Below are 26,794 nucleotides of genomic sequence, written 5' to 3'. Positions count from 1 at the left end.
CCTGTGTGTGTTTGGGGGTGGTGGGGTCAGGGCAGATGGCCTTGGCCTCCGGTGAGGTTGCTGCTTGGTCAGCTGGCGTGGCCATCACTGCAAAAGGGCCACCTGCCATCACACGATGAGCTGGACGGGTGAGCAGAGAGCATCTGGCAGCTTCTGAGACAGCAGCAATGCAGTCACCATCATGGGGAGCCCCTAGGACAGGTTTTTTTTGGGTGGGAGGAAACCATGGCTTGCTGTAACTCTATGCGGTTAGTTGCAGGTTCAGTGTATTGCATGAACTCCAACCAGGTTGGTTCTGCCACCGCGTTGGCATGTCCTGTCCTGTCCCTAACTGACCAGTCTTAAGTCCCTTCAGTCTTGCTCTTTGTTGGGTTTCCTTTCTGGTGCCCATCCCACCAAATATGGGGCATCGTTGGCAGCTTCCTTGGGGCAGGTCCCCTCCTGGCACACTGGGCACCCGATGCTTTGCGGGGCAGGCGCAGTGGGGGAGGGGACGTTCTTTGCAAGGTGCCAGTGCTGACAGCCTTAAATTGGCACAAACACCTTGGCCCGCTCAGTTCTCTGGCGTTGAGTAGCAGACACCCCCCCCCCCCAGAACAGACGGACAGTCCTCGACTTATAGCCAAAATTGGGAGCAGAATTTTGATTGCGAAGCGAGGCAGCTAAGGGGCGTGTGCCCGATTTTACGACCTTTTTTGCCACAACAGTTAAGTAGATCACTGCAGTCGTGAAGTCAGTTGTGCAGTTGTTAAGCTAATCTGGCTTCTCCCATTGACTTTGCTTGGCAGGGAAGGTCACAAATGGCAATTGTGTGATGAGGCAAACAAAATTCAACCCAGGGCTGAATTTTGATCCTGTGACCGTGGGGATGTGAGCTGGAAGCCACTTTTTTCAGCGCCGTTGTAACTTCAGGCAGTTGCTAAATGAATAGTTGTAAGTCGAGGATTACCTCTAAACGTAAGACTTATTTTCCTCTGAGGATCTGCCACTTCCCTTCTATAATCTTCAAGCCATCTTGTGGCAGTAAGTTCCACAGGAGAATTATGTGGCATCTGCTGAAGCCCTTCTCCCAGTAGGCCAGACAGAAGATGCCAGCAGCCCTGTTAGTGTGGATGTTGGTATTACGAGACCGAAAGCCTCTTCATAGTTCATGCATCATTCTAGGGTTTTTTTTCTGTACATCCCGACCCCCCTGTGGTATTTTTTGCTTTTTTTAAAATTGGCCTGGTCGGGTGGCACTTACCCAGAGCTCCGGGGGGAAAGGAGAGGGTCATCCTTTGGCTTCAGACACTCCCCTCCACCCACCTGCCTCCAGACAGGGAAGGGGCCTTGGGTAGTTTTGCAGATGGAGGAACCCTCGTCCTATAACAGTGATGGCGAACCTTTTAGAGACCGAGTGCCCAAACCGCAACCCAAAACCCACTTATTTATTGCAAAGTGTCAGGGCCGCATCAGCATTGTGGTGTCCTCGGGGGGGGCAGGGAGGTGCTTCTGAGTGCCGCCTTTGGCATGCAAAACCCGGGGGCACAAAAATGGACCACCATGTTGCAAGGCGCAAAAATGGCTGCCGCCGCGCCGCAGGGTACAGATACAAGGCGCTGCACCACACAAGAACGGGGCAGGGCTAGTGAGTATCACACAGGCACTAGCCCTGCCCCATTTGCAGTACGTGCGTGCTCGTGGCCCTATGTGTGCATGGACGCATGTAAAATGCTAGTCGGCCGCTTCGCCTTTGTGCTGGGTGGGGCTCCTGCTCCGGGTGGCGGTGGCGGCCTGATGGGCCTGCTGCTGGTGGCGGTGGTGCGCGTGCCAACAGAGAGGGCTCCGAGTGCCACCTCTGGCACGCGTGCCACAGGTTCGCCACCACTGTCCTATAAAATCAATGGAGGGGGGGAGGAGCAAGCCCTGATTCACAGGTTGATTTCCTCCCTCTGTCTCACCTACTGATTTCCTGGACCACTTTGGCAGAGCTAACTGATGCCGTGTTCTGCCCTGCGCACCTGCTTTGCCAGGGGCTGCATCCCAGCCAGCTCTGCTTCGTTTCAAGGTCGCGTTGGAGTGGATAGGGGGAAAGTAGCACATTCCCAAAATAAACCTTTTTTTTTAGAATTTGCTGTTTCATTCGGGGTTTGTGTGAAGAAGGCTGAGCTTAGGCAGCTTTCAGGCCACTTGTCACCCGGGTAGCCACGCAACGAGCTTGTGAGAACAGTCGACAGAGCGGCAAGGCTGCCGTGTTTGTGCAGGCCATCAAGAAGCCATTAATCGGGCCAGTCCGGCCTTTGGCCAATCAGGTTTCCCAATGAGAAGGGTGGGAAGAGAGAGAGAGAGAGAGAATGACATGACTTCTGTAGCACCAGCCCTCTCCCACAGCCGCTGGGCAAGCCTTATGCCAAGAGGGCTTCCTGGCACCCAGGTGGGTCCTGCCACACCTGGAGCAGCCCGTGGTTCTTTCCTCCTGGAGAGCCTGAAGGTAAGTCACGGGTTTCTGGCTAGAAGCGCCTCAGGAGCACAGTGGCTTGCAATTTGGGTGGGGGGGCCTCGCTGTTCCACAAGTCCAGGGGGGGAGCCTTCTCAGGAAGACCCCCTCAACTCTGCTGGGCTGGGCTCCTCTGCAGCCCCTCTATTCCGGCGAGGGGAGGGGGATCTTGTTGCTCTTCCTCCGGCTGGCCTGAGCACCACCCCAGCTGCTAGTGGGGGGAGGCACGTGGGGCTTTGAACAGGCTGGGGTAGGAAGGAGCTCCAAGGGCGTGGGGTGGAGCGTGGCCAGTGGGCTGCCAGCTACAGTGCTTGTTCATCGGTGGAGGCCGGAACGTAAAGGGCAGCAGGTTTCGTGGCTTGTCCCCTGTGCCTGCCAAGAGAAAAGGGAGCATGTGGCACGGGCGTTGCTCTCCTTCCCACCCGCGTGGCCTTCCTCGGAGGCCCTGGCATCCTCGGAGGCCCTGGCATGCACAGGAGAGGAGGGACGTGTGGGCCAAGCAGGGCCCTGTGTGGCTCTCCTCCCCTGGGAGCTTTGGAAAGCCATACTGTGTCCCGCTGTGGGGCTTCCTCTCACCTGCTTGCCAGTCTCCGGTGCTTGTGAATGTAGAAGAGGAAGGCAAGGGCTGTGGCCACAAAGAGAGAGCCGAAGAGAATAGCCAGAATGTCCCCTGGAGAAAAAGGTCCCTTGATGAATCCCTCCATGGGAGATAAGGCCAGCAAGGGGGGGGGGCAGATCAAGTTGGTGCTTGAAACATTTTCAGACTGCAGCTCCACCGACTCAGCCAGTCCGGTTAATGCTGGAAATTCACAGGCAGCAACCTCTTCCTCCCCCGCCCGGTGGCTGACTGCCCAGCCCCTCCCCAGTTGCGTTCAGGCTTTGGAGGCAAGTGAATCGCCCCGTGGAAGGGCACAGGAGCTGCCCCAAATGCTGTTGGTGTTGCCATCACATTTGCAGTAGGAAGGGAGGGCTGACACGGCCAGTTGTGAGCAGGTGCCCAGGCGCTTACCTGTGTGAAGGGAGGTGTCCACCTGCTTCTCAGGATCTGGAAGCAAAGCAGAAAGAACACCAACCAGAGTAGCTCAAGAGGTTGGGAAGAAGTGAATCCAAAGCCCTTCCAAGCTGCCTTTCCTGGGTTGGGAGTGCCCAGAGCCCCCCCCCCCCGCTGGGAGTTGGGCACCATATGCAAATAAGAAATTGCTATGGTTGTTTGCAAGAGAGAGAGAGAGAGAGAGAGAGAGAGAGAGAGAGAAGGCTTGGGTCACATGAGCTATAGCTGGGCAAAAGGTAGTAAAAGTGGCTGGGGCTGGGCGGTGCCCAAGAAGTAGAAACACTCCCTGTGCCAGCCTGATACACACACCACCAGAAAAGAGCTGGTTCCCAAACACTCTGAAGCCCAATTGCAGCCTAGCCTGACCTCTGTGGATGGTGACAATATCTTGGGGGGGCTGGGTGTGCAGCAGCTCCAGTCCAGCTCCTGAACTAGCTTCCTTCCAGTTCAACACTGTTATGCCAACAGAGGATGTTCTCCCCTAGGAGGCCTTTTGACTCCCCAGCCTCTACTCTGCTTGGTTCCAAGCCCAGCTGAAGGTGGGCAGTGGCTGCTCTATCTGAGACCCACCGGCCCTGTGCCCATTGAGGGCTTCTGATCTGGAATGAGCGTTCGGCATCCAGAGCAGCTGGAGACCTCCTCATGCCTTCTTCCTTCCTTCTCTGGGCTGAAGGACTCAACCCGTGGCCACAAACCACCCAGAATGCTTCCAGAAGCCATTTGGCAAGACTTTTGCTCCCCAACGCTCTACACACACAGACACACACAGAGAGAGAGAGAGAGAGAGAGAGAGAGAGAGAGAGAGAGCAACCAGCTTCTGAGATTGTCCTTGAAATAAAGGAGGTCAGCTGACCCTAACCTGGCCCTGTGTAGCCAGGTGAATACCTTTTCCAGAATCCGGGGGGTCAAGGCCGTCTCTTGGGGCACCATCTTTTCCAGAATCCGGAGGGTCAAGGCCATCTCTTGGGGTGCCATCTTTTCCAGAATCTGGGGGATCAAGGTGGTCTCTTGGGGCGCCATCTGGCAGAGGAGAGGAGAGACCTCCGTCTAGAGGGAGACCGGGGTAATAAGCAAAGTGATCTGAGTTGGGGAAGTATCTCCCCCTACCTGTTTCTTCCATTCCCCCAGACTTGAGGGGAAGCATTTCTTCCTGGCCTCTCCAGTATGTTGACCACGGACATTGACACGTGTAGAGAGCGAAGGAGTCCCCAACAAGACCGACTAACCCAGGGTAGGCAACTTTGGCTCTTTTATGACTCGTGGACTTCAACTCCCAGAATTCCTGAGCCAGCATGGCTCAGCTTGGAAACCTCTCCCTTTCCCCTCAGCATGGCTGGCTCAGGAATTCTGGGAGTTGAAGTCCACGAGTCATAAAAGAGCCAAGGTTGCCTACCCTTGGACTAACCCCTTGGGCTTCATTAGCTGGGTTGGGGACTTTGCCTGGCACAAGCTTGTCAGGCAAGCAGCATCCGTAGCCTGCATGAAATGAATCACCAGGTTAAGTCAATAATCAGGTTAAATGTAAAAAACCAAGTTTCACCTTGGGGAACAGAAGGGGAGGAATAGCTCAGCTCTGAACCTCTAAGCAAAAGCAGTCCCCGCCCCTTCCTCCTCCCCCCCCGCCAAGCCCGGCCAAGGAGAGCCAGGGATCCTGGAACCATACCTGCTTTGGGTTGTGTCCGGCCCCCTCCCGCCTCCAAAGGCCCTCCACCTGCAAGACACAATCAAAGGAAGGTCAACTGCACACGCCCATAGCCAGAGCCACTTTGGATCCCTGCCATGCTCCTCCCAATTCTTCTGGGCGGGTCTCCTGTAGGGATCCCTCCCCCATCGAGGTACTCCCCCCCCCACACCCAGCAGCAAACTCCGCTGCCTCTTGGATCTCAAAAGGGTTGGTAACCATGAGAAGGAATGTCTTTACTCAGGATGCGGCCTTATCATAACTTTCCCCCCACACACACATACACAAAGCGCGGATAATCACACACACACAGAAACCCAAAAACCACACACAGAAACCGGTTTTGCTATTATCACTCGTTCTCTTACGTGTGCGTTTGTCCGAATGCGGGCACACGCACGGCGGAGTCAGCCCAGGAAGCCTCCAGACCCCTCCCCCATTTTAATCGATTCAGCCAGGATCACAAAAGGCCTGGGGGATGGGAGGGGGGAGTCCGCTGCCTATCCGAACCTCAGCAGAAAAGGGGGAGGGGGCGTGAGCCTCCCAGACAGATTTATGTTAGGTAGGGATATTTGTCTTTTTAGAAGGCCAAATCCTGAAGTTGAAACTCAAGTACTTTGGCCACCTAATGAGAAGGAAGGACTCACTGGAGAAGGGCCTAATGCTGGGAAAGATTGAGGGCAATAGAAGAAGGGGACGACAGAGAATGAGGTGGCTGGATGGAGTCACTGAAGCAGTAGGCATGAGCTTAAATGGACTCCAGAAGATGGTAGAGGACAGGAAGGCCTGGAGGAACGTTGTCCATGGGGTCGCGATGGGTCGGACATGACTTCGCAACTAACAACAACAGGGATATTTGTACAGCCGCCCATCTCACAAGAAGATGACTCTCTGTTTCATCCCAGGCTCCTGTCGGTCGAAAGCAGAGAGGCCGAGTTAAGCCGGAGCTGCCCCACAAGTGACCCGTTTGGCCATTTGGGAGAGCCGTGAGGTCCAGAGATGAGGCTAGGATCCCCAGAGAGGGTTGCTCCGTGGGGCAGAGTAGCCTGCGGCTCTGGCTGCCTTGAGCAGGGGTCCTCAACCTTGGCAACTTTAAGACTTGTGGACTTCAACTCCCAGAATCCCTCAGGCAGCTGGTTGCCAAGGTGGAGGACCCCTGTGCTAGAGGGTCAGCGCCCTTCTGCTGCCCGGGCGGACCTGGGATGCAGCCTGGCCATTCTCGCCCTGGGGAGAAGCCGGACAAACGCTCTTTCCGCTTGACCAACGGAGCTCCTCTTTAGGCCAGATGCCTCCTTTGACTGGCGTGGCTGATAAGGCGGGGGCCGGAGGGAGCGGCTTGTGTGCTTTTCAGGGCTGTGGCAGAGGTGGGACAAACCCAGTAGCCCGTGGCCGGAGAACCTTGAATCGGAAGCAGGATGGGTGTGGGATGACCCAAGGAGAGGCCGGACACAGAGCCTTTTTTCTAAAACCAGTTTCTACCCAGCAGCTGATTTCCTGGGAGGGGGGTAGCAAGTTATACAGCGTGCAGAAGAGAAGAAGGAGACTTGGACTCTCAGGAAATTAAGGGGGAGGAGAAACAACTAAACCCAGTTCCTAGGAAGATGTAAGGAAGGTGCAGAGATACCAAGTCCTTCCAAATCAGCTGGGCCAATGGGCCGGCATCTGGCAGCAGTTCTAGGCCAGGTGAGGGCCAGTAATGGGGAATAAAGGGCCAGCAAGGGAAGAGATGCTTTTGTTGAGCAGTTCCCCAAACCAGAAGCAAGTGTGCAGCTGAATGTACTTCTGGAGGCTCCTTTCAAGTGGTCAGATATTTAGATTTGTTAGTCTAAATTAGACTTTTCTTAAACTGGGATAGTTTGGCGACAGCAATTTGCATATGGATTCTCGCGGATGACGTCTTCATCTTGAAAGTTGCCTCAATCCTTTGCTTCTTCCTGGACTGTCTTTTTAGTTTGGTTCCTTATGATAAATTTAATCAAGGACCCCCTTTCATCATCAACCCATGTTTGAGCCCCCATCTTTAACAAAACTGGCTTAGCAAGAAAGGCTGGAGCAGAAGCACAAACCACGAAAGACTTTGTCTATGGAGATTCTCAGCCATCCAGGTCATAGTTATCCCAAAGGTGGTTTTTCAGGAGGCAACTGGACTTTCTTGTTTTTCTTTGAAAATGTTTCGCTTCTCATCCAAGAAGCTTCTTCAGCTCTGAGTGGATAGTGGAGAATGGGAGGATTTATACTCCTTGCAGACAGCTGGTCCTTTGCCTTCTTTTAGAGAGTGGATGCCCATTTGCACTACTCAGGTGACCCTGAGGACACAGATAAACCTCCAAGTGGCCTCAACAACTCTCTAAAACAGGGGTGTCAGACTCAATTTCATTGAGGGCCGCATCAGCATTGCGGTTGCCCTCGGGGGGGCGGGGGGGGAGGCCTACTGGATGGGTGTGGATGGAGTGGGTGTGGCCTACTGGGTGCCTGTGGGGGCCTGGGCAGGAGTGGGACAGATCTGAGGGTCTCTGGCAGAAGGGGGTGGGACCAGGGCAAGCGCCAAGGCATGGTCCATTTCTTCATTCCTCACAAAGGGTGACACCTCCCCAGCATGCACCCAGGGGGCAGGGCCGATGCGGCAGGGGCTGGTTCCTCGCTGTTTCTGGACGGCCTTGTGGAGCTAAGACTGAATGCGTTTCAGCATAGATGGCCACCACAAAATTGTACATTGGCTCCCGGCTGGCCTGGGCCAGGGCCAAGGCAGCGGGGGCTGTTCCCTCACTGTTTCTAGGATGGCTTCGCGGGCCACATGAAACCACTTCGTGGGCCGCATCCGGCCCCTGAGCCTTGTTTTTGACATGTCTGCTCTAAAAGAAGGGATAAAAGAAGTACAAATCCCTACCATTCCCCACCATCCAATCAGAGCTGAAGAAGCTTCTTGGATGAGGAGCGAAACTTCTTCAAAGAAAAGCAAGGAAGTCGAGCTGCCTTGTGAAAAAACACCTTTGGGACACAAAAGACTTTCTGGTTCCCAGAAGATGGTGGCTGAGCTTCAATCATTGCACTGAGTCATTCCCTCCTTTCATTGTCCTGTGTGGACTTTGCAAGGGAGTGTAAGGAGAGTTTGTGTACCTGCCTAAAGAGGAGGTGCTGGCAACAGTTACTCCCCCCCATGCCCTTATAATTTTGAAGGTGGATGGCAGCATCTGACGCCACATGAGGTTGCCCATGAAGACAAGGTGGAAGCTTCAGCTGCTCAAATGTGTCCTTGCCCACTTCTGCCTTGTTTCACCAGTCTGGATGGGGGGGGGGGGGAAATACCTGCTTGTTGGCAGCTGGTCAGCCAGCTTTCTGTGCTGGTTGTTAGAAACCCCTTTTCAGTTTGGGTGCCTGCTAGATCACCTATTGCAGACGGAATCTGTCCTTCCATTACATTCTCAGTGTGAGTCCCACCTCCCGTGATGTAGAAATGTTCTGCCTGCTGGGATTTTAGCATATAATGAAAGCGGCTCTCCTCCCCAATAAAGAAAGATGTCCATTAATAAAAGAAGGACTGGGGAGGGGCATCCCCACCCCAACTGGAAGACACCAGTATCTTCTTCTCCCAGGGACCTCTGGGTTGGACACAGGCATGGAGTTGGATTCCCTGCTCTTTGCTTAGCTGGCTTTGGAGAAGGTTGAGTGGCCTTGAAGCCCCCCCCCCCAGCTTGGGAGCCGTTGCCACCTCTGCCTCCCCCATTCCTGCCTGGGGGTTTCTGTTGCCCTGCGCCCTGCTTGTGGGATCCTGAGAAGCTTCTAGCTTGTCATGTAGAGAAGACAGAACTGATCCCGTTAACCAAGTGCCTTATGCTGACTGTTGACACTGCCTTGATTTAAAAAAAATTAAGTCATACGCTCTGGCCACAAGTTCATGAAAGATTGTAGATATTAAAATAAAGGCTCAGCAGAAACGGGAGATTCATCTCCAAAACCTGAAAGTTAACCTTTTTCAGTACACAAAGAGGGAGTCCTAAGGGTGGATTATGGTGGAATTGCCAGATGGAAGAGGAGGAAGAGGAGATGGAAGAGGAGCAAAAGGCAGGTCAACCCAAGGAGCCCCCAACGAGGAAAGAGAGCTGCTCCATCTTCAGTGTCAAGATGGGCAGGATTGGATCAGGCCCCAAATGGGCCATTAGGACAATTTTGCAGTAGACTAGAATGGGACTAGAAAATCTTCAAAGATATCCTTATTAATATGGCGTTCTTGGATTCAAGGATTCTTGCACGTGAGGCTGCTTGACAGGAAATCTCCTTGGGTCTGAAAACAGGTGGCGCTTGGCTCACTTACCAGTTGGCTGAACCTTCTCAAGGCTGTGAAAACTTGAAAAGACACTCCGCCCATAAAGATCCTGCAGCAGGCGGAAGTTACTCTGGATAGGCTCATCCTCGTCTCCTCGTAGGGTGTCCTCCAGCACCGAGATCTGCAGGGAGAAGGGCCACCAATGGTCACCCAGAGGAGGAGAAGAGGACCACGGAGCACCCCTGCCCGGCGGAGACAAACCTGTTCCCGGGAGAGCCGAACTGTCTGATTAAAGACTGTCCAGTTCACCGTCTGGTAACAAGGTGGGGTGGTCAGCGAGCCATTGTAGCGGAAATAGCGGCCAAGGTCGTCAGGGAGAAGCTTGGCTACATCAAAGCCAGCAACTACTGTTTCCTCTCCTAAGAAAGGAGAAACCTCTGTGAGGATCATGCCAGGAGGATGCTGAGAAACACAAGGAGACGAGCCATCTAGAGCAGGGCTCTTCCAACTTGGCCCTTTTATGACTTGTGGACTTCAACTCCCAGAATCCCTCAGCCAGCGTGCCTGGCTGAGGAATTCTGGGAGTTGAAGTCCACAAGTCATAAAAGGGCCAAGTTTGAAGACCCCTGATCTAGCGGGACACTGCTGCCTGAATAGAAGGGCACCCCAAAGGTCACCTTAAGAGCATCTCATTCAGATGAATGGAATGTGGTGATCAGAGACATCACTGACACACACACACACACAAGGAGCAACAGTTGTGGTTAATCAAGACTATGCCAATGTGCCCACTTCTTCTGACTTCAGTACTTTGCCTCATCAGCCCTGCTTTTCTGTATGTGTCATGTAGGGAAGATGCTAAAGGCAGCTGGGGCAGTGACCGAGGGCCGATGCAGAGAGGCCTGCTGGTTTTTGCTTTCCTGGATGTAGACGTGCCCCATGGAAACGGTAGCATCGCCTGCAGGTGACCTGTGGCCTTTCTCCTGCCTGGCTTCAGTACTCCCAGATCTCCTGCAGGGGGATTTTCTGCTGGACCCAAAGCAGAGAAAGGAGGGGGAACTTTCCCCTGCCTCTTTTTACCTTCTTCCTTGATCTCACTCAGATGTTTGAGGATGTGCTGATATGGTTCATTTGTTTCCATCCCTACCTGGAAAAGGAGACAAAAACAGGAGCGAGAGGTGTGTAGGCACTCGGCCTCATGTCACCAAGAGCCCGGCTTCTCCAGAGGGAGACTCAGTGGCCTCTGCTTCATCTACAAACATCACCCATTGCACATTAAAGAACAAAACAAAACTAAGATCTTCTTCTAAAACAACAATAGACTTTCTTGCATCCACCCTGAAGGGCAGCTGATGGAAATGCTGCCAGTGTTCCAAGGGTGAATTCCTGCAGCTCTGCATCTGCCTGGCCCACCGTTCATCTCTTCTACACACACACACACACACACACACACACACACACACACTGTTCTGAATCGTATAACTCTATGTAACCCTAACTAGAGAGCATGTATCTGTATGTTAGAATATCTGGCATTTATTGAGTTAAGTGCTGTCTCCTTAAGAGATGGCTTATGGGAAATGTAGTTTAGCTAGTCAGTCATCCCATGTTAATGGGTCAGTGGGAGGAGTTTCTAAAGGGCATTGAGAGACTTCCTGGACACAAGCCAGATAGGAATGTCTTTGTCTGAAAGAAGCATGGGCCATCAGATGTCACCCGATGACCCTGTTCCGCTATAAAGATGGTATGAAGAGAGCATCATTCTTTCATCTATAGGAATGGATAGAGATGTATTATCAGAGGCAACCGTCATGAATGCAAGTAATCTTTCTGATTAAATATGTTTTTGTTATGAAATCATTTCTATTGAGTTTATCTATCTGATCTGATTTATGAGGCGTTTTAACTCAGGATCAGCATAGTGAAAGAAGGATCAGCATGCACACACACATTCCCATCACCTGCAGAAACGCAGCCAGCACAGCCAACCCTCCTGGTTCACTCGCAGCCTCCTGGACACTCTCAAAATGGGAGCTGTAATGGACCACGTGAATCTGGAGGCAAACACAGAGGACAGCACTGAGCACACTCAAGAAGCACCTGTGTTGGTCCCCCCCCCCCCCCCCCGGTGTTTCTGCAGCTTAATACACAAAGAGGATCGTACTTCATGGGACCATCAGGATATCCCGAAGCATCTGTGTTGCACAAACCACATCAAAACCCTGGGAGGAATTAATGTTCCACCTATATGCTCCCCACCCCTTCCCATGAGGTAGAGCAGGGGTCTTCAAACTTGGCCCTCTTATGACTTGTGGACTTCAACTCCCAGAATTCCTCAGCCAGGCGTGCCTGGCTGAGGAATTCTGGGAGTTGAAGTCCACAAGTCATAAAAGGGCCAAGTTTGAAGACCCCTGAGGTAGAGGAAGGAAATTCTGGAGTTTTAAGCTCCTGGAAAATAACTTTTGAACACAGAGCCGTGTCTTTCTTGGCCAGAGAAAATGCCAAAGACCCCAATGCAGCCCCTTGGGGGTCCTAGAAAAGTGAAAAGGCCTATACTCCCCCATTCAAATAATGTTATTGCATTCTGTAAAGCATACCTATTTTTTTTCTTGTTCAAATAATTTTGTTACAAAGACCCTCGACTCCTCATCAGCAGCTTTGGGTTTGGCATCAAGGCCAGCAAAGCACTTTATCTCTCAAGACCTAGAAAAAGGAGTAAATGCCAAGCAAGGCAGCTTGGACTATTGGCAGGAGCCATTGACAAAAGACTGGGATTTACCTCACCCACATAACGGTGCCCATCCACTGTGTGTTCGGAGCCAGGCCTGGTTAGCCCTGATCCCCAATGCAGGTGTAGCTGGTCTGCTTGGTACGGCTGGGGGAAGCCACCCCCACCAAGTGTCATTTTCTTGGGCAGACCTAGAAGAACTGGGGAAGGGAGAGGATGATTATTAAGAGAGAGGGGAGCAAGGAGGTCCTTCTGCTGCAGTGCTTCATGCAGGAGAGCAGCATGTCTCCACAGCATCTCTTGCTTGCAAAAAGTACTCTTTCCAGGTTTACTGTTCCCAACTTTGTTGTTGTTAGTTGCGAAGTCATGTCCGACCCATCGCGACCCCATGGACAACATTCCTCCAAGCCTTCCTGTCCTCTACCATCTTCTGGAGTCCATTTAATTCATGCCTACTGCTTCAGTGACTCCATCTAGCCACCTCATTCTCTGTCGTCCCCTTCTTCTATTGCCCTCAATCTTTCCCAGCATTAGGCTCTTCTCCAGTGAGTCCTTCCTTCTCATTAAGTGGCCAAAGTACTTGAGTTTCAACTTCAGGATCTGGCCTTCTAAAGAGCAGTCAGGGTTGATCTCCTCTAGGACTGACCGGTTTGAACGCCTTGCAGTCCAGGGGACTTGCAAGAGTCTTCTCCAGCACCAGAGTTCAAAGGCCTCCATTCTGGCGCTCAGCCTTTCTTATGATCCAGCTAGGTGGCTGCTATCACCCAAAGAGCCATTACTGAACCTGGGAGCTAAACACCCAGTCCTGGTTTCTGACTGAAGACTCATCATCAACCCTTACAGTGGGCAAGGGAGCAGGATCTCATCTGCTAAATGTAGTTGACTTACACAAGGTACTGAGTCAACTGCCAGGCACAAAAGCTTTTGCATTTTGTGGAAGTGTCCTAATTCTCAAAGTGATCTTATGATTTATACTTGGGTGGCAGTGAAGTCTATGCTGCCAGCAGAGATCTCCACTGCTGAGGGGTGGCCCTGCCTAGACCAAAAGGGAATCTCCAGGGAATTCTATTCTGGGAGAGAGAGAAAAGGAGACCCATCTGTGGAAAAGTAGATCCAACTGCTCACGAGTTCCTTGTTAGGGCAACCCTCAGGGCCTCGAGTAGCCTGGGCTACTCCAGGATTCCTAGGGCTAGTAGGGGAAGGCAAGGTGACTGGACTCTGTTCAAGTGGGGGTGCCACTGGAAGAGCTGAGGAACCAGATTGAGCACAGATCATCCTGAAGAAAATCTGTGTGGTCACTAAGAATCAACTTTAACTTGATGGCGTATAATCAGCCAGCCGTGTACAGGAAGAAAACAGAACATGTTCTCTTGGATTCTAGGCTGTAAGCAGCAGGAAATGCCTTGCCGTTGGGTTCCCTAGCCTGCCAGGCCTTGACTCCCATTTCCCAGGACAAGGTACATTGTTCTGACCTTGCAGGGCAAACTCTGTCTTGGATAGAAGAAGAAGTGGGGGTCAGGTGCTCCAGTCTCTGAGAAACCTTAACGGAACAAACTGACAGGGAGGGATGTAAAGGTGTGAGTGGAGGAAATGCAAGTAGCAGGAACACCCCTGGAAACTGATCGTTCTCCATGTTTAGAAGAATCACAAGCAATTTAAAAAGAGGCCACCACAAGACAGAGTGGTGGGAAATCCTCACCGATGCTGGCAAGAAAGCAGTTACTGACAGAGGATCCTTTAAGAAGTTTGAAAACGACGATTATAGCCTCTTTCTTAATAAAGAGGGGAAGTGTGGGATAGATTTGCTGCTGAACAACAGTATCCATCATATAGTCCTTAATGGATCCACATCTAGGTGTATGCAATAGGGCAGGGGTCCTCAACCTTGGCAATTTTAACACGTGTGGACTTCAACTCCCAGAATTCCTCAGCCAGCTTTGGTCACCAGCTTTGCTGGCTGAGGAATTCTGGGAATTGAAGTCCACACGTCTTAAAATTGCCAAGGTTGAGGACCCCTGCAATAGGGTACTTCACACTTCCATTCCCGGGACCCAGTGTGTTCTTCAATATTTTCATAAATTACTTAGACAAGGAAATAGAAAAGATCCTTAGCAAATTTGTAGATGACATTAAGCTGGGTGAAAGAGATGGCTAACAGTTCAGAAACAGGTACAACGCTTAAAAGGATTTTGGTAAACTTAAATACTGGATCTTATTTTACAAAATGCAGTTGATTGTGGAGAAATATTGGGTCCCGATTTTATCCAAAAAATCGGAGGTACTGTTGCATAAGAGGAGATACCTGGTTTGGCAGTGGTATGTATGGGAAGGATCTGGGCATCCTGGTAGGCCATTGATTAAGCATGAATCACCCATGTGCTGTAGCTGTCAAAAGAGTTAATGCAATCGTGGGTTGCATTCACAGATATATAGTTATGATCACTGAGCGTTCTGCTCTGCACTGCGCTGCTCAATCTGCACCAAGAAAACTGTGTCTGCCACCACAATACAACCTTGAGAAATTGGAAAGGGGGCAGAGGAGAGGTGTGGGGCTTGGAGGCTAAATTCTACAAAGACCAGTCAGAGGAACTTGGCATGTGCAGAGTGCAGAAAAAGAGGCTAAGGAGAGCCATGGGTGCGGCCATCCTATATGGAGAGAGGGTGTGGATTTATTCTCTATAGTCCCCAAGAGTAGGACAAGAACCAGTGAAAGTATAGTATAGGGGGTACCTTGCTCAATAGTAGCAACTGTGAGAAGGATCTCAGAGTCCTAGTGGACAATCACTTAAATTTGAGCCAGCTGTGTGCTGCAACTGCCGAAAAAGCCAACACAATGCTAGGCTGCATTATCAGAGGGATAGAATCAAGATCACATGAAGTGTTAATACCACTTTACAATGCCTTGGTAAGGCCACACTTGGAATACTGCATCCAGTTTTGGTCACCACGATGTAAAAAAGATGCTGAGACTCTAGAAAGAGTACAGAGAAGAGCAACAAAGATGATTAGGGGACTGGAGGCTAAAACATATAAGGAACGGTGGCTGGAATTGGATATGTCTAGTTTAACAAAGAGAAGGACGAGGGGGGACATGATAGCAGTGTTCCAATATCTCAGGGGCTGCCACAAAGACGAGGGAGTCAAGCTATTCTCCAAAATGCCTGAAGGCAGGACAAGAAGCAACGGATGGAAACTAACCAAGGAGAGAAGCAACCTGGAAATAAGGAGAAACTTCCTGACAGAACAATTAACCAGTGGAACAACCTGCCTCCAGAAACGGTGAATGCTCCAACACTGGAAGTTTTAAAGAAGAGACTGGACAGCCATTTGTCCAAAATGGTGTAGGGTTTCCTGCCTGAACAGGGGGTTGGACTCGATGACCTCCAAGGTCCCTTCCAACTTTATTATTATTATTATTATTATTATTATTATTATTATTATTATTATTATTATTATTATTATTATTATTATTATTATTATTATTATTATTATTATTATTATTATTATTATTATTATTATTATTATTATTATTATTAGTGATTCAAACTTCACATAAGGAGGAAGTTTGCAATAGTGGTGAATATCCGTAGTTTGGGTGTAGGATGAGGGTGATAGTTCGTTCTCCGAGCTTGTGGGTCGGTTTCCAAATGTTTCATTACCAGGCTAGGTAACATCCTCAGCGGTGTCTAGGGGGATGCCCTAAACTCCGCTGAAGATGTTATCTAGCCTGGTAATGAAACATTTGGAAACCGACCCACAAGCTCGGAGAACGAACTATCACCCTCAAGGAGAAAGTTCTTGAATGTGAGAGCTACAAAGCAGCAGAACAGCCTGTCTCCTGGAGTTGTGGGTGCTTCATCGCCCTCGGGGATGGTTCTGGACACAGCCATGTATCTGGGATGGTCCGAGGATTCCTGCCTCTGGAAAGGAGAGGAACCAACATTTCCAATACCGCCATTCTATGAAATACTGCCTGCTGGATCATAAGCAGGAACTGAATGATTGCTATATGTAGCAAAAAAAAATACACCATGCGCTCCCCATCCCACTGCTGCTGCCCCCTCAAAGATTTTAATAGAGCATTGAGAAATGAGATGTCGTGGCAGGAGAAGCTAATGCAAAAAGAAACCCAAGCACGGACATTCCTAAAAAGAAGATTCTAAAAACACAATGCAAACAATTAAAACGAAGAAAGAAATGGAGGAAGCCAGGGCAGATGCACAAAAAAGATGTGTGTGAAGTTTTGAAAGCAGAAATGAGTCCCAGGAAATACCTGGTTGACAGGAGATCAGGAAAGTCAATCTGCTCTGGTTGGCGACGGGTGCCAAGAGAAACAAACGCAACCTCATCAGATACATGTGAAATAAAAGGAAAGGAACGAACTAATATTGATTTACACTGAAGATTTTAAAACATCCAGGCTCAGATGTACTTTGTCCTAGCTTACTACAGAAACGTATTGACCCTCTTGGTTAAACCATTACGGATTATCTTTTGAGAAATTCTGAGGTTTCCAGGGAGTTGGACAAGAAGTATCCAACGAAAAGCAGGGAAAGAAAGGGAGATCCAGCAAGCTACAGACCCATCAGTCCCACTTAATCCTTCAGAAGACATTTGACAGGCAGGCAGTAAAGAGACTGATTTACGAAAACCCTGATGGTGATGTGGTGAGTACCGGAATTCAACACAGAGTTCTCAAAAACAGGAACGACTTGTCTTGTCAAACTTTTTTTTTTTTTTTGATTGGGGAACTTCTGTAATAGATTGTAGGAAGCAGCTTGTTGCTTTTGGGTGGCAAGCTGCAAGCTCCGTTTCTTTCGTAAGTGTGTGGATTAATGTCCATTAACATTCTGATCAGTAGCCAATTAAGGATGGTCTTCTGCAATCACGACATAAGCCTAAGACTGAAAATCAGGCTTGTCAGATGCTATATTTTTTCTATCCTGCTCTATGGAGTAGAGAGTTGGTCTCTGACAGAAGGCCACCTGAAGAGACTAGAAGCATTTGAAATGTGGATTTACAGGTGGCTGTTCTGCATAAGCTGGGTTGACAAGATCAGAAATGAGGAGGTGATAAGCCGCCTGGGAAAGCCAAGGAAAAACATCAAAACAATTAAAAAACGAAAATTAGAATATTTCGGAAATCTGATGCGACACCCAGAAAAATACGGCATACTCCATTTAATCCTCCAGGGAAAGACTGAAGGCAAACGAGGTCCAGGCAGAAGAAGAACATCGTGGCTTCAAAATCTAAGGGACTGGTTTGGACAAAACTCAGCAGCACTTTTTCGTGCGGCTGCTGATAAAAACAGGATCGCCAACATGATCGCCAACGTCCGATAATGGATAAGGCACAAGAAGAAGAAGATGCAGTGATGGGCAGAGGGAGGATGGACACGCCCCTGCACTTGTTGTTACCTCCTTAAAGAAACCCCATACCTGGTGCGGCAAGGGGGCATCAGTGACCTTGTCGTTCCCTCCTTAAACATTCTCCTTTCTGGGACATATTGTGCTTGTATTCAAGCACAGCTTGTGATCAAGGTCAGGAAAAGGCACTCTTTCTCTAAGGAGGCACTGACCTGTGCAGAGAACCTGCCTCTGAAGCACCTTTTCTGTTTCATATCCAAATAGCCGCACACCCTACAGCTCTGGTTCAAAAGTGCCCATTAAGGATTCCACACTAACTGGAGAGTGAAGTAGGATTAGCTCGAGGCCTTTAATCTTCAACCTGTTTATTGATGTCTGGAATAAGGAGCTTATCAGATTTGCAGATCATGCCAAATAGGGTGGAATACCTAATGCTGTAGAAGGCAGAAATAAAATTCAAACCCGAGTTGGTAAGAGATAGATGCAAAGTGCTTCCCTTAGGAAAGAGGCCAAGAGAATCAGGGATGCCTGGCTTGAGTTTGGCATTTCTGAAAAAGATTGCAGGCTGACTATAAGCCAGCATTATAACACCGCTGCAAAAAATGGTCAGTACAGGCTTAGGGTACCTCACTGGAAGACTGCATTTGAAGTCATAGGAAATTTCATTTTATTCTTACTTTGCTCTCTGCCTTGGCAAGACCCTTCCTTTAGTGCTGTGTGTCCAGCTCCATTTGTCACATTGTAGGCCAAAACGGATAAGTGACAAAGGTGATCAGGGGGTAAAAACTAAACCTCGTGAAGGATGAAAGCTGTCCCTTTCATATTTTGACCACCAGTTCTGGAGGCTTATCGAACAGCAGTTTTGTTCATGAAATTCTTAAAATCTAACAGGTGATCTCTCTTTCGTGAATGTAATCAAGCTGAGATAAGGGGGGCTTTTCAGTTGAGGGGGCTGGATTCCACAATTCTGGGGTCCTCCTAGGATGGATAGCAAGATTGAAATACTTGGAATACTGTTCCCAGTTAGGGTCACCATGGTACAAAAAAGGTGTTGAGACACTAGAAAGAGTTCAAGAAGAACAACAAAGATGATTAGGGGTCTGGAGGCTAAAACATATGATGAACTTAGATAGTTTAATAAAGAGAAGGACTGTGGTATGATAGCAATCTCTCAATATTTGAGGGTCTGTCACAAAGAAGAGGGGGTCAACTAATTCTCCAAAGTACCTGAAGGCAGGACAAGAAGCAACAGATGGAAACTACCGTAATCAAGAAGAGAAGCAACCTAGAACTAAGGAGAAATTTCCTGACAGTGAGAACAATCAATCAAAAGAGAACTGGGTGCTGCAACACCAGAGGTTGTGAATGCTCCAACACTGGAGGTTTTTAAGAAGAGACTGGACAGCCATTTGTCTGAAATGGTACAGGGTCTCCTGCTTGAACAGGGGGGTTGGACTAGAAGACCTTCATGGTCCCTTCCAACTCTGTTATTTTATTATTACTCCCACATATTATGGATGTAGCATTTTCCTTTTTTTCTTTTAGGAGAATTTTCATGTTTGTTTAACTGTAAAATGCGTAGCAGTTGCCAAAGCACACTCTTTTGACTTTATTTCAGTGCCAACTAAATGCCATCGCTTATTTATGAGGAGCTATGCCTTCTAGCTGGTGACCGGTGAGTGGGAATTGGAAGAAGAGACCATCAAACACAAAGATGGCACTTTTCCCCGGCCTTTGTCACCAATCAATCCATCATCTGTCCAAGGACAAAGTAAGGACATATAATAATAATAATAATAATAATAATAATAATAATAATAATAATAATAATAATAATAATAAGAAGAAGAAGAAGAAGAAGAAGAAGAAGAAGAAGAAGGAAGAAGAAGAAGAAGAAGAAGAAGAAGAAGAAGAAGAAGAAGAAGAAGAAGAAGAAGAAGAAGAAGAAGAAGAAGAAGAAGAAGTAGTAGTAGTAGTAGTAGTAGTAGTAGTAGTAGTAGTTGGAAGGGACCTTGGAAGTCATCGAGTCCTGCTCAGGCAGGAAACCCTACACTATTTCAGACAAATGATTATCCAGTCTCTTCTTAAAAACTTCCAGTGCTGGAGCATTCACTGCTTCTGGAGGCAGGTTGTTCCACTGGTTAATTGTTCTAACTGTCAGGAAGTTTCAACTTAGTTCTAAGTTGCTTCTCTCCTTGATTAGTTTCCATCCCTTGCTTCTTGTCCTGCCTTCAGGCGCTTTGGAGAATAGCTTGACTCCCTCTTCTTTGTGGCAGCCCCTGAGATATTGGCTAATAAATTTTACAAATATAAATAAAAATCAATCAATCAACTTGAACAGTGACTAGGGGTGCTTGGAGGTTGTGTTTATAATTAAAACAAGTAATTAAAAAAAGGACAGTGATAGCCATGCAATCAGAGCCTCACCCTGTCCTCTGTGATGTAAGTGACCTTGCCTGACCTCCTGTTTGCTTGCACCTCGCAACCCCTTTCCAATCCCTCTCATTTGGAAGGATCCCTTAGCTAGGTGATCTGGGAGAAATCTGATTCTGGAGTTTGGGCGTCATTGTCAGGGACCCTCCGTGGGGTAAGGGCAAGGGTAGTGTAGACTCAAAAGCCAAACCTGGCACCAGGCACAATCTGCTTTCACAAGAAGCCCAAAGCTTCTGCTTTCACAAGAAGCCCAATTATGGGAAGGAAGGCCAGATGCAAATGAGGTGGCCCTTGTCCAAGGAAGCAGGAAGAACTCTGAACGAGGAACCACCCTGGTCACCTGTTTAGAGCTTCCTGGGACGCGAATCCCAGCTGATCCTCAGCAGCTCCGTGATGCTCACCAGTGTGGCCGTTGTTCTTCAGGGGAAGCTCCACTTCAGGAGGCACATTGTAGCCAGACAGTAGCAGGGGTTCCAGCTTGGCGCTGAAGCTGACAGCTGTTGTGTTGATGTTGATGGGAGACTGCATGTGACCCTCACAGTTGGGAAACATGGACCCCCACTCTGGCATGTCTGAAAGAGACAAACACGCTTCAGGGGCCTCACAGCCATTGACCTGCCTGAGAGGGCGGGCAACGTGGGGTGGGGGTTAGGAAGGGGGAGAAAGCTTGACAAGGAGGAAAAGTGGAGATTGGTCAGCCTCACTTCTGCTGCTCTTCCAGAATATGCAGGATAGAGCGAGAAGGACACCACGGGCGCTTCCAGGCGGTTTTTCTGGGGTGGTGACATCACATGCGTCTTCCCAGCTTCACAGCTACCTCTCAATTGCTGCATGAACTGGCTGAAACTGGGAAGCAGCCGGTTCTGCCAGGCTACGGTGCCAGGGAAGCAGCCGGATCCTGGGGTCGATCTGGGCAGCAGCCAGGAGGCTCACCTCCAGTCTGTAAGTGCAGGTGGGCTGACTCTGAGCTGGGCAGGCAGGAGGGAGGGAGGGAAGGAAGGAGGGAGGTACCCATGGAATGCAGTCAGATGCCCTTGGGGGGGGGCTCAGTGCAAGGACAGTTGTTATCGCCTCTGCTGCAGGGACAATGCGGGCAGGTGGGTATGAATAATGACCTGCAGTAGCTAAGGAATGGCTGCAGAGGGAGGGGGGGCAGGTGAGGGACAGGAACGGGCCTTCGCTGCTGCTACAACCTGAGGCCCAGATATGCCAAGGCAGGCAGGCTTTGGGCTCAGTAGCTGGAGAAGACCAGCGGCAGGTGTGACCAGATCTGGCTGATCATTAACCAGCCTTCACCTGGCCAGGGGCCCAGGGGAGCGAGACCAGGCCTTTACCTTTGTAGCTCCAGTGATGGTCTTTGTGCCCTGGATGACCTGGGGAGCAAAGAAGAGAACCTGACTGGAGTTGCTCAGACACCCTTTCCTCCCCAGAAAAGCAAAATCAGGAGGTTCTCCTTGCCCCTCCTCCACTCCATTTTAATTTTGACATGGGGAACCGCATGGTAGATTGAGGTAAAAAAACTTGGAGTGATAGCCCGGGGCCAGAGGTTGGATGTTGAGCTAAAGAGGTAGGGCACCTGCCTCCCTCTTTTATTGGGGCTCCTCCACAGGTTCCCCTGGTGACCCCCAGAGGAGTCCTGAGGTTGGATCGGAGCCACCTGCGGGGGGAAACGCCAGTCTAAAACCACCAGATCTTTGCCTTTCAAAAGACCTGGGACTGCTTCCACCTGGGTACCGGCTGGCAGAGGCAAAGTTTTCATTGCGCTGCCACCCAGCCAAGCTGCTTTCTGCCAGATGGGAGGGGGGAGGGCAGGGGTGAATGATCCAGGTATGAAATCCTGTGCAGTGTGTAACGAGGGAATTGCAACTATACATCTCCACCCCGTGCATAATAAAACTGGCAAGCCATTGCCGTAAGAAGTAGAGATGGCCACAAGTTTTGATGGTTTTAATTTAGTTTAATTTAATGGGGGGGGGGGAGGGCTGAAGAAATTCATGGGCAAGTGTCACCTCCAGGTGGGGACAACCTCCCTCCAACCCCAGTGGAGGGTATAGTATAGTGCAGGTGGCAGGAGGGGGTTGCGTCCCCAGACGTCTGCTTGCAAAGCACCTGAGTGCCCCTGGGAGAGAGACAGACTCGGAAGGATCTTGACCCGATCCTGCAGGCTAATCTTATGTAAAGAAAGAAGTAAATACTAACCATGGATAAAGGATTCCCCCCCCCTTTTTTTTGCACCCAGGACTGTCCTTTTCCCTCCAAGAAGGCAGGGTAGGGATATCCTGTCAGCTATGGGGCTTAGAAGTCTTCCAGACAGAATTTCCAATAGCACCACAGCCTTTTTGCCGATCCCGCCTTAAAACTTTTGGTTTTGCTTGCAAAAAATAGCCTTGGCGAGTTACTACGTAGAGGTGCCATCCATGGATCCCCTAAAAAAGGCCATGAATCAGGCAGAGCAATTGTGCATTGCAGACTCAGATGGAAACCTAGGCTGATCTGTGAACAGTTGCACATCACATCCCCCCCCCCAACATCTCCTGGCTGCCCCTGGAAGAGGTTAAGGAGGCAGAAGGGCAGCCCAAGAGATTCTTCCCTCCCCCCTCCATGGGAAGTCTGGGAGGCAGCCCGGAATCCATTTATTTAAAACATTTGCAAATCTTAAACCAAACTCTGGGTGTCTTACAAGTGGGGATAAAATACAAGAAACAATCATAAAAGAAGAAAACCTGGCACCACCTCCACCCTTTCCTGACAGAGCCCAAAGATTTTTCCCCTTGCCCCGTCCCCATGCTTGGGGAACAAGCCTGGTCTTCTCAGGTGCGCGTTTAAATCCAGAAAGGGTGGGAGTCCGTCAGAGGGCCTTCCACAGGGTGGGGGGGCTGCAAAGGAAGGAGATTGGCTGGGGGAAGGGAAGGCTCACTAAGGAAGAGTGGCAGCTTCTCCCACTTGAGCTCAGGAATCAGAGCTACCTTGCTGAGCTGTTTTGTGCGACCTTCAGGGGTCTCCATCCAGCTTTGGTAACTTTAAGACTTGTGGACTTCAACTCCCAGAATTCCTGTTTGTGTCTATATATTCACAAAAGTGATACATGTTTTGACTGCTCTAAACTCAGTAAGAAACATGCACTATGGCAGGGGTCTTCAAACTTGGCCCTTTTATAACTTGTGGACTTCAACTCCCAGAATTCCTCAGCCAGCTTGGCTGGCTGAGGAATTCTGGGAGTTGAAGTCCACAAGTCTTAAAGTTGCCAAGGTTGGGGACCTCTGTAATCTACACCAAGCAACTCTGGATGGAGACAGTCCTCTCCTGGCAGTGGTGCTGTCTAGACCTGGGACGGGAGTGGGGGGGGTGCAGGGGGGGAGCAATTTCTTGCAAGGTTCTCCCTATGCTCAAGTGGGGGGAGAGGCAGCAGATAGTTGCAGCCACCCCTTCCCCCTTTAGCCTCTGTGACTGCCTTGGAGCCCCTCAGACGGTCATCCTCACCTTTTCCACCTGACATGTGGGGGGCATGCTGATACGAGGTGGCCAAACTTTGGAGGGGCTTCCCTGCAGGACCCACCCCACCCCAGGATTTTTCTTCCTCCCTCAATGCCCCTCCCAGCAGTTTGCTCTTCACAGAGCTCCGCTGGAACTCAGTGGCCTGTTTTGTGACTGAACTGTACAAAGAAGGTGGGGGAAGGGATCTACTACGGTAGGAGCGCCTGAGTGCATGAGAGCTCAGTGGAAAGCCACCTGGCTCAGCACAGCCACGGAGAGTGTGGGAAGTGCCCAGAAGCCCAGCATCCTCTTTCCAGAGTGACTGAGGGGGTGGGTCGGTGGGTGGGTGACCAGCCATGTTTTCTGGGACGGGGGAGGGTGGTCATCTGGGAACCAGAAGTAGAAAAGAGAAGACCTGGCACAGCATGGAACTGCCATGGCTGTCCAACTGCCCATGCACAAGAGAAGAACTGCTCAATTCTGGATGGACACACAGGGACCCTTTAAAAGCGGGCCCTTCATCTGAAAAGCTTCTGCCACTGCCTTCCTAGGAATGTTTGGGAAAAAGCCCTCCCAGCTTTTTTGGGGGGTGGGTGGGTGGGTTTACCCTGACTGCACACCGCAACTCAAATTCAGTCAAGTGCCTTCCGTTTCCACAGATGCCAATCCAAGCGCGGCCCCATCATCCTACTGAACAGAATAGAACAGTGATGGCGAACCTTTTAGAGACCGAGTGCCCAAACTGCAACCCAAAACCCACTTATGCATCGTCGAGTGCCGGGTGGGTGTGGCCCATTGGGTGGGTGTGGCCTAATGGGTGGGCGTGGCTGCGGTGGTCATGGCAGACTGGGTGGGACTAAAAAGTTCAATCAATCAGTTCCAACTTTGCAAGATCTTTTTTCCCACGAGAAGTTGAAATTGACTGATTGAACCTTTTTTCGTTTTGCACATGGTGGCAGAGGCCTAAAGCGAAAAGGTTTTATAAAACCCAGCTGAAGGCCTAGGACTGGGGCAACAGCACGCGTGCCCACAGAGAGGGCTCTGAGTGCCGCCTCTGGCACCCGTGCCATAGGTTCGCCACCACTAGAATAGAAATTAAATCGGGAGGAAAAGCCTGTGCTAAACATTTTCACTAGGGCTGGCTGGCTGTACGGCAGTGAGCCCTTCGGGATCAGCCCCACCAATGATCCACAACGGGGAGAACATTTTACTCTGCAATTAAGTCTTTAGGCTGCAATCCTACACCTGTTTACTTGGAGCTCAATAATATCGCTTTCAAAACTCCTGCACTGACTATGTTGCCCAATAGGAACATCTGCAACCCCAAACTTAACTCAGAGAACCTCCATAATACAACAAGAGTTACTTTTGAGCAGCCATGTATGCAACTGTCCTATAACGTGATTCCCTACTTAGTCTCTCTCAGACTAAGAGTACTCTAAATTGAATAGCTACCCTCAGCCAAGGGACCAAAGGCAGATACTCAGAAGCGGTAAAAGCTAACTGGAGGAGATTGCTAGATGAAGGACCCTCCTTTGGGTTACCCAGCAGGGACAGGGATGGGTATGACCTGGACCTGGAAATGGAGCTCCCAAATTTACGGAAAAGGTTCCTAACAGGAAGAAAAGGTTTCCAGCTGCACAAACCATCCACATTCTGGAACTCAGAGGCCGCACTTCTCAGAGTTACAAGCCAAATAGAAAAGCTTACTGTTTTAAAGAAAACACACACACGCAAACACACACAAAGAAAGCAGGTCGTTGGCCTTGGGCAGCTGAACATCCTGACAGCTCCAGAGGGGAACCAAAGACCATGCTCCTGGGCACACTTTGCTCCAAGCAAAAGACAGGCGACCAACCTGTCACTAAGGATATTTTCGCTGGGTTGCCGCATGGAGTCCATAGCATGCACACACGCACGCACGCACACACACACACACACACACACCAGGGACCCTTCTGTTCCAAGAGCCTTTGGCGTCTTCACGGCTACCGCTCTGTTTGCCTTGGAGTGCGCGGCCGGTTTAAAAATTTGACTCCGGAGCAGACTTTGCTCCAGAACCGCCGGGAAAGGGAGTCGCAGGCGGCGGGCAGCCAACGGCATTCTGGTGCCCAGGAAGTCGGCCTTGCCCGACTCCCGACTGCCACTGGTCCTGCCCCGCGACCACCCTCATTTCCAGCCGGTGCGGCCCCGCGGGAGATCCGAGGAGGAGTTTTCAAGGGCTTCTTCGGACGGAGAGCGGGGGATCCGTCTCCCCTACCGCATCCCCACTGAGCGGACTGACGGAGGGGTGTTGCGGGAAGGACGTTGCCCCCCTCAGACCGTCCAAATCGGAGCAGCCCTGCCGGCAGCCGCCGTTGAAGCAGCAGGTGGAGCTGACGGTCCGAAACGAAGCCCCGACGGGGGTGGAGGGGGAATTCTGCCGCCGCCGCGCCCGCCTCTCACCCACCTGCGTCCTTCTTCTTCTCCTCCTCCTCCTCCTCCTCGTCCGCTGCGCAAGGTCGCCGGGCGGCCCACAGCAGCAGCAGCAGCAGCAGGAGCTGCAACCAGGAGAACCGGAGACCCGGCTTCTGCGAGTTGCGCATCTTGGTTTGCGCCCGAGGTCGCGTCTGCAGCCAGCCAGGCCGGGAGTCCGTCGCCGTGGAGCGTCTCCCGGAGATCCAAGGGACTTGCCGCCTTTTATAGCGAGGGAATCGTGCCGCGCCGCGCCGCCCCGTCTTGGCCCGCGGAGGGAAGTGCAAGAGCTCCGCGGGAAGAAGATGCCCCCTCTCGGCCCGGGCCGAGGCTTCACGCATCGCCGCTCGACCTCGCTTGTGGGTGCAGGGGACCTTCCAGCCACCCTTGGCTGAGTAGCCGTGGCCACAGGGATCCTCCCCCCGCCCCGCCCGCAGGTAGGCTGGTCACGCCCCCCCCCCACTTTCCCTTTTCCTGCACGGCGCGTCCTCGTGGACTTTGAGCAGGAAAGGCCGCTCTCCTCCTCCAGAGGCTGATTTGGACCGGGCAATTTTTCGGGGCCAGGCGTCTTTCGAGGCAGAAGAAAAGTCACCCGATCCAATCTGGGAGACCAGAAGGCGAGAAGGATGCGCTCCAGGGTCAGCAAACCCCAAACGAGACGGGACTTCTTGAGTGGTCAGCCTAGGCTCCGAGCAGGGGACCCCTGCCAGCCTCCCGCGCCCGGAGGCTTTTTTTTTTTTTTTGCTCCGTCCTGTCGTTTTCTCTAGGCAGAACCGGCCTTCTGCGCCTGGAGCGGCATTGCTGGAGGGCTGAGAGGTGGCTGGAAGGTGCACCAAGGCCGCCCAGTCTCTTAGGAAGATGCGGGCG

The 26,794-nt window shown here is 50.8% G+C and overlaps 1 protein-coding gene across 1 annotated transcript; it reads right to left on the bottom strand.

The window, feature by feature from the left end:
* Window positions 1–2,778: 2,778 nt before the first annotated feature.
* CA9 (carbonic anhydrase 9) lies at window positions 2,779–26,268 on the bottom strand. Its single transcript, XM_015815840.2, has 11 exons — window positions 25,923–26,268; window positions 20,401–20,571; window positions 12,252–12,400; window positions 11,434–11,526; window positions 10,553–10,619; window positions 9,734–9,891; window positions 9,521–9,653; window positions 4,413–4,547; window positions 3,486–3,521; window positions 3,053–3,146; window positions 2,779–2,848 (listed from the first exon to the last, which is right to left on the bottom strand). Exons 1-11 carry the CDS (start codon window positions 26,266–26,268, stop codon window positions 2,779–2,781), a joined length of 1,452 nt encoding a protein of 483 aa, XP_015671326.2.
* Window positions 26,269–26,794: the final 526 nt, after the last annotated feature.

Source organism: Protobothrops mucrosquamatus, unplaced genomic scaffold (genome assembly GCF_001527695.2).
Source record: "Protobothrops mucrosquamatus isolate PMUCROS unplaced genomic scaffold, P.Mucros_1.0 scaffold379, whole genome shotgun sequence".
In the NCBI taxonomy this organism is placed as follows: domain Eukaryota; kingdom Metazoa; phylum Chordata; class Lepidosauria; order Squamata; family Viperidae; genus Protobothrops; species Protobothrops mucrosquamatus.
This window is presented reverse-complemented; position numbering and strand designations above follow the sequence as displayed.